Source organism: Eleutherodactylus coqui, chromosome 4 (assembly GCF_035609145.1).
Source record: "Eleutherodactylus coqui strain aEleCoq1 chromosome 4, aEleCoq1.hap1, whole genome shotgun sequence".
Classification (NCBI taxonomy): Eukaryota; Metazoa; Chordata; class Amphibia; order Anura; family Eleutherodactylidae; genus Eleutherodactylus; species Eleutherodactylus coqui.
In genome coordinates, this window is record NC_089840.1 from 87,304,063 (window position 1) to 87,319,361 (window position 15,299).

Consider the following 15,299-nt stretch of genomic DNA (forward strand, 5'->3'; position numbering starts at 1 on the left):
ATTATTTATTGCAGCTCTGCACGGCGCCGCGCACTCGCCTGATGAATTTAAACAAGTAGAGATAAGCTAATCAGTGTGTTTCCCTGTGTTAGGAAGGGAAGCTTCAAAATGAGGTCACTGGTTGTGACTCTTAGCAGTCATTACTCTTGGGATTCCTGCTATAGCTGCTGAGTTAATGCTGTGAATAATTGAACATGCTATCATTTCTAAAACTCCGCTATATTTCCAGAATAAGTCAGAGTCAAGTTGTTAAAGTGCTTAAAGGTGCAGTCACGTAGACCTCTAACAAGGTCCATGTTTTCCACAAACCAAACATTTCTAGATTTTTTTGTACCGCATAAACAATAGTCCAGTGTGTTAGTAGAACGAGCGTCTTCTCTGCAGTAGAGTACAAAATAGGACAAACCAAAAGATTTGGAATAAGGTGTAAATCCTAAATGGATATGCACATACACAGGTGTTTGTCATTAAAGTTTCCTAGTTTTTATTCGGCAAAACCAGCTTAAAAAATGCAACGCGTTTCGAAACAATGCGATGCTTCTTCTTCAGTAGTATTGGGGGCATGCGCTCATGAATCGCGGTACAAGAGCGTATAACTTTCTTACTACTCCACCATCAGGATACCTAATGAGGTCGAGGACCTATTCATCACCACTGCACGGGACCTCTACTGAGGTAGCTCCAGTCTTTTTTCCACACCATATCATCTACAGTAGAGTAGTAGGGCTGTTACCATGCAGGGCGGCGCAGGGTCCCGCGGTCAGTGCGTGCCATCCCGGCGTCGGCTCCGGCGTCCTGAAGCCCTGACGTCGGGGCTCTCCCGGCGACTTGGAGCGGCTGGTGTGCGGCGGCGTGGGCGCGTCCGCCCGTAGGGTGCCACCCGCACTCATCCACCTTTCTTATGCAGCAGTGGGAGAGCTGGCTCCTCCCACTCTCTGCCCCTGGGGCGGAGTCTTTCGTTTATAAGGCTGGCAGTGACCTGAGCTCACTGCCAGTTATTGGTTCTGTTAGCCACTAGTCAGTTCTGCTTGTGTCAGTCAGTACTAGTTGCTAGTCAGTCTCTTTCCTGTGTGCCTTTTACTCAGTCTGTTCTGGTTCTGTCTGCTACTAGCTAGTTTGTCTGCAGCTACCCTCAGCTAGCCCTAGTTTGCCAGTCAGTTTCCTTCAGCCTGCCTGTAGCTTTGTTTGTTCTGTTGGTCTTTTCCATCTGCCTCTCTGTCGGCACTCTGTCCCCCCATCAGTTAGTTTCTGTTGTCAGTCGCCAGGTCCCTAGCCATTGCAGGGACCACCGTCCAGTTGTCCGCCTGGGATTAGCCAGGGCCGAGGCAAGTAGGCAGGGACAGTGGGGTGCGGGAAGTTCTGGGCACCCCACCTGGCGCTCGGGGGTCAGAGTGCCGTAACATAATAACTGGCCCTTTAAACTGTTTTTTTTTTTCCATGGAGGCGATCAGCTCCCTCACAACCCAGCTGCAAGCCCTGGTGCCTGTGATCCAGGATTTATCAGCTCGCATGGTGGCCCAGGAGCAGTGGGCGTTGTCGCAGGGGCGGGACACCTCAACCAGTCCTGAACCCAAGTGCCCTCTTCCCGAGGTGTTCTCTGGGGAGAGGAACAAGTTTTTTGTTTTTCAACAGGCGTGTCGGTTGTTTTTTCGGATGCGTCCCCGTTCTTCCGGGTCAGAGGCTCAGAGGGTCGGGCTGATAATGTCCCTGCTGCGGGGCTCTGCCCAGACCTGGGCTTTTTCCATTCCCGAGGGTTCCCCCTGCCTGCAGTCAGTGGACTCCTTTTTCTAGGAACTCGGGGGTATCTTCGATGAACCGGACCGTGTGGGGTTGGCGGTTTCTCGGCTGTTGGTGTTGCATCAGGGGTCGCTTTCTGTGGAGGATTATTGCTCCAATTTCAGACGCTATGCGGGTGACACTGCATGGAACGATAGCGCTCTGAAAGACGTTTTTCTGCAGGGCCTCTCGGACGCGGTTAAAGAACTATTGATTTCCCATCCCGTTCCCGGGTCCTTAAAGGAGGCTATGGAGCTAGCAGTGAAGGCAGATAGGAGGCTCAGGGCTGGGAAGCAAGATAGACAGTCTCGTAGAGTCAGGGAGGTCGTTTGTCCTGTTCCCTCCTCTTCCGTGCCAGTCTCTGTTCCCGAGCCTATGGAGCTGGACCCGCTGGACCCCAAGGAGCGACGCCAGATTCGTTTGTTGCATCGTCTCTGTCTCTACTGCGGGAAAGCTGGACATCGGGTGATAACCTGCCCCCTGAGGTCTCAACGCTCGCAGCCGGAACCGGCGGAAAACTCTGAGTCCTAGGCGATTGTAGGGAGGATCGCCTAGGACTTCAGGTACTTCCTAAACTTTTGGTACCGTGTCATGTTAGATTCCGGGATTTTTCCCGATCAGGGCGGGCGTTTATTGATTCCGGAGCAGCCGCTAACTTGATAAGTCTATGTTTTGTCCGCTCCCTGATGGCGGAATTTGTGGCGCTGAAGACGCCAATTCACTTTACCAGCATTGATGCTACCCCTCTCTCTACAGGTCTGGTGCGACGGAGGACCCCAGGATTGCAGTTCACGGTGGGGGTTCACCACTCGGAAGAACTGTCTTTCCTGGTGATGGAGAAAATGTCGGTAGACATGGTACTAGGGATGCCATGGCTGGCGTTGCACAACCCCCAATTTGATTGGGCCACTGGGGAGCTGACCCAGGGGGGACCATCCTTCCATAGCCATCTTGCTCCCCTTCCTCTCTGCTCAGTTGATACCACGTTCAGTCCCCGTGGTCTGACTTCCCTTCCTACCCCGTCTGCCTGTCCTGCTGCTTAGGTCGCCACCGATGTGCTGCAGGGGGGAGGAAGTGCAAAAGAGTCTGTCTGTATCTGAGCCGTACAGGGTGGGAATAAGGTGTACTGGTCCTCTGGAAATCGCAAAAGGAGGGTTCGCAGGGTGTTCCATAAGTTGTTATCGAAACCTTTTGTCTCATCAGGATACCTAATGAGGTCGATGACCTATTCATCACCACTGCACAGGACCTCCACTGAGGTAGCTCCAGTCGTTTTTCCACACCATATCATCTACAGTAGAGTAGTAGGGCTGTTACCATGCAGGGCGGCGCAGGGTCCCGCGGTCAGTGCGCGCCATCCCGGCGTCGGCTCCGGCGTCCTGAAGCCCTGACGTCGGGGCTCTCCCGGCGACTTGGAGCGGCTGGTGTGCGGCGGCGTGGGCGCGTCCGCTCGTAGGGTGCCGCCCGCACTCATCCACCTTTCTTATGCAGCAGTGGGAGAGCTGGCTCCTCCCACTCTCTGCCCCTGGGGCGGAGTCTTTCGTTTATAAGGCTGGCAGTGACCTGAGCTCACTGCCAGTTATTGGTTCTGTTAACCACTAGTCAGTTCTGCCTGTGTCAGTCAGTACTAGTTGCTAGTCAGTCTCTTTCCTGTGTGCCTTTTACTCAGTCTGTTCTGGTTCTGTCTGCTACTAGCTAGTTTGTCTGCAGCTACCCTCAGCTAGCCCTAGTTTGCCAGTCAGTTTCCTTCAGCCTGCCTGTAGCTTTGTTTGTTCTGTTGGTCTTTTCCATCTGCCTCTCTGTCGGCACTCTGTCCCCCCATCAGTTAGTTTCTCTTGTCAGTCGCCAGGTCGCTAGCCAGCGCAGGGACCGCCGTCCAGTTGTCCGCCTGGGATTAGCCAGGGCCGAGGCAAGTAGGCAGGGACAGTGGGGTGCGGGAAGTTCTGGGCACCCCACCTGGCGCTCGGGGGTCAGAGTGCCGTAACAAGGGCCTTCTTATGTATTACAGTTCCTGAATCATGAATGGATCCTATAGATGGAAAAAAATAGAACAGTTACCAAGTTTCCGCCACCAGTTTTAGGTTGAATGGTGTTTCGAATGGTCTTCTGGAAATAGCAGTCAATCATTGGCAAGAATCTGACACCAATTTTCTGCATAAGTAATTATAGCTAAAATTGGGTGCTAAAGAACGCTTAAGGCAAAATATATACATTGAGTTATTCCAAGTACAGGACCTTATGCTAATATTTTTATGCACACGTAAACGAGACAATCAGCCAATAAACGAGTGTTTACTTGTTCTTTGGCTGATTGTACGTCCCTTTTACACTGCCCGATTGTCAGGCAAATGAGTGTTCTGAGGAACGTTCAGGCCCAATAATTGGCATCAGCCAGTATAAATGGGTCATTAGGGCGCGGTGCATAATGCTGGGAATCAAGAAATGCTTAAGAAATCACCACTATATCATACACTACCCCCTCAGGTCCAGCATTAGACATAACACAGTGGGGAGATTTACTAAGCTACAGTAAATGCGCCAGACTTCTGGATCAAATGACACTGAAAATTAGCTTGTATGCCTCACACCATATTTATTATATACTTTAGATACTTTCTACGTCTCATGCAACAGGGTGCATGGCTTGTCTGACAAAGGGCTTGACTATAAGGGAAACCTTTGTGACAAAATTTTGTTGCAAACTTAGCCAATCAATAGATGGTATGAAGTTACTCAAAGGTCTCAAAAGATGGACCAAATTTATTGTCCAGCATGAGCCACGGTGATAATTGGTGTATTTTTGAACTCTTCAGGAGACTATGTATGCACTCTCTATTAGACAGTATTAGCATATCTGCTCCAGTGTGTCAGTTTTACCAGTCTTACTTTAAGATCTGTACTACCTATTTGGCACAAATGGATGCGTGTGTTGGCCATCTCACTTCTCTTCACTTATTACGGTAGTAATCTATATTTTGTTTTCTCCCCATAAATATTTATTAAATGGAAACTATGAATGACTAGGAATGTCAGCAATACTTCTAACAAGACAATGCGCCTTGTCAGTGATCCAATGCCGTTTTATGTTGGTTTGAGGATATGGACGTTCCACAATTAGACTTGCTGCACAAAGTCCCCATCTGAACCCAATTGAATATTTTTTAGATGCATTGGAAAGTCGGGTCAGGAAATATAAAAAGTCTATTTTCTTTGAGAGAACTCGCCAGAGATTTGAAGGATGAATGGAGGGAAATATCAGCTGAACTGTATCAGAGGTTAGGAGAAAGTATACAATAGCATTAGGCCCAAAGGCGGACCCACTAATTATTAACACATGTACATAAATGTTACTTTTGATCTTTTCTAAGGTGTCCAATTACTTTTGGTAGGGTAGTGTGCAAAATCTGTCATTATTACCAAAATGTGTGATTGAAAACTAAATCTGCACTGTAAATAAATGCTGAAAAAAAGAATCTCTTATACACAGGACAGTCTGAGTGGGTGAAATATGAAACAATGCGATTTATAGAAATTTCTCAATAATGGGTCCAATGTAAATAAATCAAAGTGATTGAAAAGCCCTCCTTGATTCTGGAACACAAAGAAGTGGTAAAAGAATAAGTAATTTAATATATAATTTTTTTTTCTATAGGAAAACAGACAAAAGCCATTCAGAACAAGTTAAAGATAAGGAAAAGCAAAGTTTTTTTCGAGTCATAAAGAAGAAAAAGAAGAAGTCCCAAGCTGTGAGTTGAATGAATTGTGTTACTTGTTTTCTTTGTATATAAAAAGTTATTTGTGGCTAAAACTAGCAGTGGGCGTGTGACCCTAAAACCGAGAGTGAATTAAGAGTTGTGTATTACGCAACGTATTGTTTTTGGATTCTTTCACGTCTGTGAAGTCATGTTTTTGTCAATCAATTCATGTTTCGTTCTTATACAAAAATTAATAATATTGATTATAAGGCTGCTAGTAACATTAAACTTTCTCCGCCGTGCAGGCAGAGCTCTACTGATTGTCAGATGGTACCTGAACTCATCATATTGCTTGAATTCATGAGTCCAGGTGCCAGCTAGCAATCAGGGCTTCTCCACCTTTGTTTTCAGATGGAGATACTCAGCGTGTACTACGACTCTAAGGGTATGTTCACATGAGGGAATTTTACAGCGGATTGATGCAGAATCTGCACACAATTCAAGTCGCTTACTAGCAAATCCACGTCCCATTACTCTCATCATTTAAGACTGCTTTCAGTCCTGTGTTAGGGCTCAGTTCAGTCTCTCGACTCCGTTTTGGAGGAGAGAAATTGATATAAAACAGTTTCTTCCCTCCAAAAACGGAGCAGAGAGATCAAAACCCTGAACTGAGCCCTAATGCAGGTTTGAAAGCAGCCTAACTCTTTGTTATGAGTTTGAATACATTTTAACCTCCTATGGCATACATGTATATCATAGGTTGTAGGTATGGAGTAGACTCGGGATTTGATGGATGTCAGTTGTGTTACACGGCTGACGGCCGCTCTAAGTGGCCACTATGAGAGACAACTCAGACTGCAGTTGTTTAACCACTTAGATGTTGTGGTCAATGCTGAACATGGCATTTAGACTGTTAGCAGTGAGAAGTAGAGTGTTGGACATGATCATGGGGTGCTGATGGGTTGCCATGGCCAAGTAAAGGCTTCCAGGTCTGCCATGTACTGATGCCTATTCAGCCCTGTCTGTGGCTAACTTTGAAAAGTACAATGTAGTCAAGCCCCTTAGTAGGGCTAGAAGAAAGCATAACAATAAGTTACATAACATTTAATAAAAATCTAAACATATTGAAAGTTTGAAGAAAACCCCTTTTCTAACTTTTTTCCAATAAAAAAATCAAAACCGTAAAATAAATAAAAGTAATTGGTATCGCCATATCCGTAAAAATCTGAGCTAGTAAAATTTTGCTTTATTTACTCCACATGGTAAATGTTGCAATAAAGAAAAAATACACAAGGCTGGAATTGCACTTTTTTAGTCACCCCGTCTCCTCCCAAAAATTGAATAAAATTGATCAAGAGAATGTATGTACCTCTTAAAGGTCCAATAAAAACCAGAGCTCTTTCTTGTAAAAAAAAAAAAGAAAAGAAAAAGGTTATGGGTCTCGCCAACCTATATATCAATTTGGTATTTCCGTAATCCTCAGCATCGTTGTTTGCACCATGACTGCCTTAAAAACAAAATGCAAAAAAATACCAGTAGAATTGCTATTTTTGCCAATTCCCCTCAGTTAAAAAAAAACTTTTTAAAGTTTTTCAATACATTACATGGTACATTATGTGACACCACTAAACTTGTCCTGTAAAAGACAAGTCCTCATATTGCTATGTCAACAGAAAATTTCATGCCTCTTGAAAGGGATGAAAAAAGAAAAACCTGAAAAATGGCTGGTAAAGGGGTTCAAACTGGTCTATCTTTATTAAGTTGGCAAAAAACTGCTTTCTCACTGACCAATTCTCACTTGGACAAATATTTCTTGTTTAACCTTCAACTCATGAAATGCAATAGAGGTCGTCATCACCTATTGAGTCTAAGCATCAGTACTTATGCTGCATCCATGCAATTGGTATATCTGTGTCTTATATTGCAGACAGAATCCACAGATCCTGAAAAACCGAACATCAAGAAAAGCCTCTTCCCACTTTTTAGTTCAAAGAACAATTTAAAGCGTAGCTCTTCTTTGAAAAAGCTGCCTGTAGTCAATCTGCCGATGGTATTGTTTTCTTTAAATACGCTGGCAATAAAGCATTAATACTCTCCCATCACATGAAACAGCATGGATTTGGGCTGTCAAGAGGGTTTCTTTCTCTTTCCAACTTCCTGATCTTACCACATTTCAATAGAATCTTTACAGAACCAGATGGAGGAAGATGAACTAATTAACAAAAAAAGAGATGCCCATCTTCATGGCGTCACCACAATTGGCAGCTTACTTCCTGTACCTTGCCACCAAGCACATTACATTATTTTTTACATAACATCCCTGGAATATTAACATGCTGCAGTACAAAAATATTCAACCTGTTCATTTAGTGCAATAGATTCACTATTTATGTAATTAAATTGCTACTTATTGGAAACTGTATGTCAAAACCAAAAAGATTGTTTTTTTGAGTCTTACTGAATATATAGGCAATTCAGAGATTTTAAAGCATATTACAAGAGAGAATTTAAAAATGCTTCCAAAAATAATCCTGTGCCCTGATCTTTCCAACAAGACGTAGGGCAGCATAGTGTCTTCAGTTGATTTAAACACCCCCCACCATCATCTTGGGGAAGAAGTGTTCAGTGCATAGTATACTTTCCTTTACCTTCTTGAAGAAGGTCCAGTGTTTTTCTTAGACTTGTTCTAGATAAGAGAACCATCCAAATTTGTATATGTCCATCAAGATGAGGATATGACATATCTTGCTTGCTGATACCCCTCCAATTTTTACAAGAGCTATTAGGAAGTCACAGATATCACTCTTGTGTGTTACGCCTGTAACATTAGCGGCCTACCCAGAAGTAAATATGTTGACTCTAAAAAATGTGGACATCAAAAATAGTATAAGGAAATGTAAATGAGGAAACAGGGAAACTGACCCTAACCTTCTGAAAATAGGGAACCCTACCTTATAAGGAGGGTGATCGCTCCGTTAATGGTTGCCTCATGTAAGGAACCTTGGGTGACCCTGACTCTCCCTAGATGGTGACAGTGAATGTGACAAAGTTTAGATGTAACACAAATGTAGAACCCACAGAAATACAGGTGATAGGATGGTATAAAACTACAGATAATAAGTAATCACCAGACAGACTTACCTTAACTAATCTGCAAGTCAGAATCGAGAACCGCTGACTGGATCCCTTCAGACAGGCATCAGACAGGACCCAGACAAGCAGGAGTATAACGGGTTGTAGTGAATTAGACTAAACCAGATCTTCCAACAAAGTGATTAGACCAGACAGAAAGATCAAAGCAGATTGAGTGATTAACAGGCCTCCTGTGTGAGAAGGGGCTGGTATGAAGGTACACAAGCTAATGGCACTTAATTGGCTGGGCTTTTCCAACCCCCAACCAACCAGTCTGCTCATGCACATTTGGAGAAATGCTCTTATTGGTGCCTGGCACCAAAATGTCAATGAGCATGTGCCGACGAGCAGATCATGTGCGTTGACGTCACCCCGGCCACATTCCATTCAGTTTTAAAATATATTTTAGCAACTGTCCAAAAAATGTTTTGGCACCTAATTAATAAAAATGAACAGTACTGTGGTATTCCTAAGTACCCTAACTGTCTCAATGGGCTACACAATTGCTTTAGCCTACTAGTACAATTATATACTATATAATTAACTTTGTTTATATGAGTCTATGTGTTTTGTAATGCAGCATGGGTATATGCCTTACATATTCATTAAGCAGATAATGCATGTAGAGAGGAAACATTTGTCATTATATTTATGATAATGGTGAATCGATTTCTACGGTCAGCTGTACATGCAGCATCATTTTCAGATAAGAATGTACTTTTTTCTTCTATATTTGTGCATTAGATATATTTACACTTAAATAGAGATGAGCGAACACGTTCGGCTCCGCCCCTTTTTCGCCCGAACACCGAACTTTGCGAACACTTCAGTGTTCGGGCGAAAAAGTTCGGGGGCCGCCGTGGCAGCGCGGGGGGGTGCGGCGGGGAGTGGGGGGGAGAGGGAGAGAGAGAGGGCTCCCCCCTGTTCCCCGCTACTGCCGCCCGCGCCACCGCGCATCTCCCCGCCCCCCAGCGGCACCCGGACACTTACGCGCGAACACTGCAGTGTTCGGCAAAGCCGGTGTCCGGGTGCGGATGTGTCCGTAACGGACACGTTCGCTCATCCCTACACTTAAAGTATATGCCTAGTTTGGAGGTACACATGCTAACATATAAGGTAGATGTGTTGTCTGGAGTATACTCTACTTTGGCCATACACTTAATATAGTGGTCTGCTTAGCGTACATGTTTATCTGAATTTGGAGGGCAGAATAAATTACAGTATTTCCTGATACCTCTGGCAGTGGAATAGAATTCTCCTATGGGAATAAAGGGTTAGGAATGTTGAAATACAAAGTACAATACGCTGAATCCCTTTCTTCCTGACAACTGCCATTGGTGGATAGTGAAGATGAGATCATTAGCTGATGCCATCGAAATCAACAGGTTCAGACAATTTTGTTCTCAAGTGTATGGCCAACTTTACTGGCAGAATTGCTCTGAAGATACATAATGTCAGCCGTAGAAAAATCAGGATTACTGTCATAGCCACCTATTAGCTATAGGATGCCACATATGGTGGTCTTTAGTGTACATATACAGTAATGAGAATATCTGCAGTTAATGAGCAGCAGGGTATTTAAATTGCAACTCTAGCTTTGGGATAGAAGTGAGACTGTCTCATGGAATTGTGATTCCTTATTAGCCTGTGCACCTCCAATACATAAATACACTATAATTCCACATATGGCAAACAGCATAGATTTATACATCTAGCCAAAAGAGAAAAAATGTAAAAAAAATATATATATTATCATATAGTTATAAAAACAGGTCAACATGAAAAGGACCGGGCAGAATGTGTTCTTTGATTAACTGCTTGGCAAGGTTTTACTTGGCCAGAACACAAGAAATACATTATTGTTTGGAAAGTCATTCCTATCCAAGTTCAGATTTTGATACTTGTTTTTATCATAAACTTTTTATTTTACCCATAAAGCAGTGTCCAATTTTCTTCTTAATCACTATTTCCTTTGCTTAGAACTAACAGCATGTTAATGCTTTGGGAAAAGGTGAAATCTGCATGCCGAATACAGGAAAGTACTCCGAAGGATGAACAATATATGGGCTGATATCTACCTGACGGGAATCTTTTTGGTCATTTAGCTGCTTATTTTGTGAACCAATTTGTATCATTGCAGTAGTGTTATTTGCTGGCTAGTTTTGGATCTAGTGCCACCATTTCTGTAGTCATGATGGCATCCTTCAAAGAACAATTATCTAGTAAACAACTGAAATGTCTTGATTTCAAAAGTAATGTTTCTACTTGACCTGAATGGCTGAACGCCCAGTTGTCATGCACTTCGGCCTTCTACAGGCTTAAAAAGCCACTCCAGTGAAAAGAGATTTTTTTCATTACTGTACCACTCACCTGATTGTCTGTCACACTCCGGACATCTCTTATGTATATTACAGTCACGTTCATGCTTTTCAGCCTTCTGTCTGATACTTATCAGACATCTTGATTTTTAGATTTCTCCATGCTTACTCCTCCTCTGTGCTGTACTAGCCATCCCATAATGCATCAGCGCAGCATCACATGACCAGCTAGAGCCAGTACCGTCTCTGCTTGCTGGGAGGACAGTGTGATTATCATTACTCTCTATTTTCTCCTAAATAAACTAAAGACCATGAGCTGTCATGTCCTTCATTATAACTGTGTGACAGGAGCTTCTAATTATTAGTAGGAAGTTGGAGTTGCCTCCCCCCCCCCCCCCCCCCCCCAATGAAAAGCCTATGCGGAACAGTGCATATAATTTCCCTACAGGCCAAGGTTATATATACTGGGGGACTGGCTACTGTACATAATGAATGAGAAAAAAAAATCACTGGAGTGGCCCTTTAAGAGAAAATAACACAATACATAGACATACAGTAATTCCTATTATTTTCATTGACAACCCAGGAATCCTTTACTGCGTCTAAGTACTAGAACTGATCCAAAGGACCACAAACAATGCTGCTGCTTTTGCATTTGTTCCTTTTCATATCTGAACCCCGTATTTTATTGTGATATAGATGCCTAATACAGATGGTCAAGATCATCTCAACATACAGAAAAGCGCCCACTCATCCAGTCACAAAAGCAGCCGCCACAAAGAGTGGCGTCCAGACAGGATTGGAGAAATTCACTCTCATGTAAGTATTGTGTTGTAGGCAGGGTTATATCTGAGAATACAATGTTTGGACTCCACTTCTGATTGCCTCACTGTTGTGCCACCAAGATGGACACATTAGAACGTTTATTGACCCACACGTATGGGTGAGTAGTTGAAAATGGGCTAATAGTTTGCTAGCCTTCTGCAACTTACTTGACCTCTAAGAGAAGCAAGAAATGCTGCTAGGAGTCAAAAAGGGCACATTACCCAGCTAAGCACATATTTTCTAAAAATTAGTGGGTATCCCGGTGCCCAGACAGCCATCAGTAGAAACTTCTAACATATCTCTTTGAAGTGATTCTGTCATCAGGCTGATGCTGCCCGAACCATGGGCAGCATGAGCCCAGGACAGGGATGACTGTTGCTTCCCAGGTGTTTTATTCTGAAACGCTGCGAAATTTCAGAATGAATACACTCTGAAGTTTGCCTCAGAGCCAAGCTCTGAGTTGTGGGGCCAGGCTACACGGGCAAAGAGAGAGGCCGATGCGGCCCGCCCCTTCACTTGGAGTTCCAACGCAAATTTCTAAGTGCGTTTACTGTATTCTTAAATGCCATAATGTTTCAGAATAAAACAGCCAGGGGGTTCATGCTGCCCGTGGTTAAGGCAGTATGAACCTGATGAGAGAATCCCTTTAATTTAATGACAGTATCCTTTTATTATGTGTAAGGGGAAGCAGAAATCCCCAGTCAGTAGAGAGAAGGATGAAATGGTCAAAGTTGGAATTGCACTCAAACCATCTTTTAATAAATTCCACATATGTCATTTAATCAGTTACTAAATTTGCCATCTGTCTGTGCTATAACTGTTCAGTGATATAATAGTGACTATGAGACAAAATTACTAATCCAGTCTAATAGAATCTTTAGAGGCGAGCGGGCAGGTACTCACATAAGGCACTACTCGCTTGAGTAGTTTGCCTTAGCGAGTACGCTCGCTCATCTCTAACCTTTAACCCTTTGCAATCCAATTTTAGATTCAGGGTTTCCTAGGGGGCTTTCTCCTTCTTCTATTATACAATGGCGCCATCTGCTAGTTACAGCCAGTACTGTGGTATGGGACATGCCGGAGAGGCCCCCGACAACAGAGCGGCCAGTAATATAAAGTAAGAATACCCTGACGGATGTCTCCCAACATCGAAGCTGTATAGCCTTCAATCAGAATGTTTGAAGATGTCAGACAGTGGATTGGGAAGTGTTAAACCAGTTAACAATGAAAACTCCATGACTGCTTATCTCCTATAACATAAATAATTCAGTGAAAAAGTAGGAGCTGTTCATCCAAGTTTCCCACAATCTGCAAAACTGTGGATATGCATGTTGTCTAACAGACGCCTATTCATAGTGGTATTGATGTGGGTAATGACCTTTAAACGGTATGGTTGATACTTGGAGATCACCAGTTTAGTAGACATATGGAGGTGGGCTAAAACTAATCTTTGTGTTGAAGGGAAACTATCAAAAGTGATACAATAACTGAATTTAAATACATTCATGTTAATATTGGTACCCATATATCCACTTCTGTTTTCAGAGTCAACCGTTAAGGTCCTTGTGGAAGCTTCTGCACCCATCTTCATCCTCAAATCACTCAGTACCACCAGATCCAAGATTCCAACCAATACCAAACCAGCCACCTAAAACACCGTCCTTTACAGAGGCCAGAATACATGCAATGAGTCAGCCTTCCAGCTCTGTCCATCGTCAGGAGCCACAGCCAAAAAGTCGATCCGGACTGCAGATCCCAGGACAACCAGAGCCCCTGTGGCATGTCTCCCCAGTAAACAGAGGAACTAACGAGGGAGCTCCTTTCCCTGACCAACTGGCCTCCAAACCCGGCCAGAACGGGATGCCTTTTAACCGGACAAAAAGAACCAGATTGCCAAATTTAAATGACTTAAAAGAGACAGCTCTTTAGTTGACCCGTGTGCAGAAGGCAGTGTGTACATGAAATGAGCTCTGGGTGAATGCAGATTTGGTGCGGGAGCTTCGAAGGATGTATAAGCAAGTACCTATAGTTATATTGATCATGTGCAATATGCTTGTGTGAGGTTACACTGTGCCGCAAACCCACCCACTAATACTTTTGTTGATTGTCCGGTTACCTGCTACCAGTTTCCTTGTGACATTAGAATGTGCAATAAAAAAAGATATTGTCAAGATCCAAGCGATCTCCCCAGTACTACACAACGAAAAGAATGGCGCCAATATATTTATACGTCATGAACGAATAGCCTTATCCAGGGAATAAATCAATATTTTAAATACCTAATGCTGTAAAAGTGGGTTTATCCAGAGTTAAGAGATTTTTAAGGAACTAACACTTCCATATTTGATATTTTTTGTAATATTTATTTATGATTATTATCATGAAGTCATATCATTGTTACAATGTCAAGTTATTTTGAGCTGTTTAAAAAAAACATTGTGAAGCCGTACAACAGCTAAAGTAGTTTATATGAAAACCTACAGTATAACATTTATATATTGCATTAAGAGTATTATATATAAAATATATATATATTATCTGCACACTCAGACATTTGTGTGTGTAGTTTGTTTATATGTTAAATGACTGTCATTTTTATAATACAAGCATATAGAGAAGAAAGTATTGTTACGATGACAACTCTGCCATATTTTTATACATTTGTGCAGTATTAATGTACTTCTAATAAAAGGGAGTAAACTAGAGATGTCAGTGTGCCTGCAGCGGTGTGAATCTTGTCTGACTATACAAGAGCAGGTCTGAACGTTACTTGGGAAAGCCCACCAGTGTTTTTGTGATGTTTGCCTATGTTATTGCTGAGGAACTGACTGAAAGTCACAACGACCCAACCTTGGACGATATTCCTTCCTCTCAGCTTCAAAGGCATTTTGCCCAGTACAAAGTGACAAATGCTTAACCAATATTCGTTTTTCTCATGTCATAGGATGTAGACCAAAGATATTGAATACAATTATGAAATTTATATAGAAAATTTGGCATTTCCAAAAAATATATATTTTCTGTAACTGTAACATTAATGCATAGTATTGTCTGATAAGAAAACCCAAGAAGCTTTTTATTTTGTTATATATGTATTTCTATCTGCCTTATATCTATCTATCTATCTATCTATCTATCTATCTATCTATCTATCTATCTCCTATCTATCTATCTATCTATCTATCTATCTATCTATCTATCATCTATCTCATATCTATCTATCTATCTCCTATCTATCTATCTATCTATCTATCTATCTATCTATCTATCTATCTATCTATCTATCTATCTATCTATCTATCTATCTATCTCTCTCTCTCTCTCTCTCTCATATCTATCTATCTATCTATCTATCTATCTATCTATCTATCTATCTATCTATCTATCTATCTATCTATCTATCTATCTATCTATCATCTATCTCATATCTATCTATCATCTATCTCATATCTATCTATCTATCTCTCTATCTATCTATCTATCTATCTATCTATCTATCTATCTATCTTTTTTGACATTAGCCTATCTTATATTTATGTATCTCCCTATCCAG

At 42.5% G+C, this 15,299-nt stretch overlaps 1 protein-coding gene across 8 annotated transcripts in view; it reads left to right on the forward strand.

Annotated features, from left to right (window-relative positions):
- Positions 1-14,024, forward strand: part of CDKL5 (cyclin dependent kinase like 5) — a 289,528-nt gene extending 275,504 nt beyond the window's left edge. For 7 of the 8 annotated variants that reach the window (XM_066599824.1, XM_066599823.1, XM_066599828.1 and 4 more), the window contains 4 exons: positions 5,429-5,522; positions 7,399-7,521; positions 11,621-11,740; positions 13,292-14,024. In XM_066599824.1, the coding sequence (XP_066455921.1) occupies positions 5,429-5,522; positions 7,399-7,521; positions 11,621-11,740; positions 13,292-13,675 (721 nt within the window). In that variant the 3' untranslated portion in view covers positions 13,676-14,024. The remainder of the gene's footprint in view (positions 1-5,428; positions 5,523-7,398; positions 7,522-11,620; positions 11,741-13,291) is intronic. The other variant, XM_066599831.1, reaches the window with a different exon arrangement.
- The last annotated feature ends 1,275 nt before the right edge of the window (positions 14,025-15,299 follow it).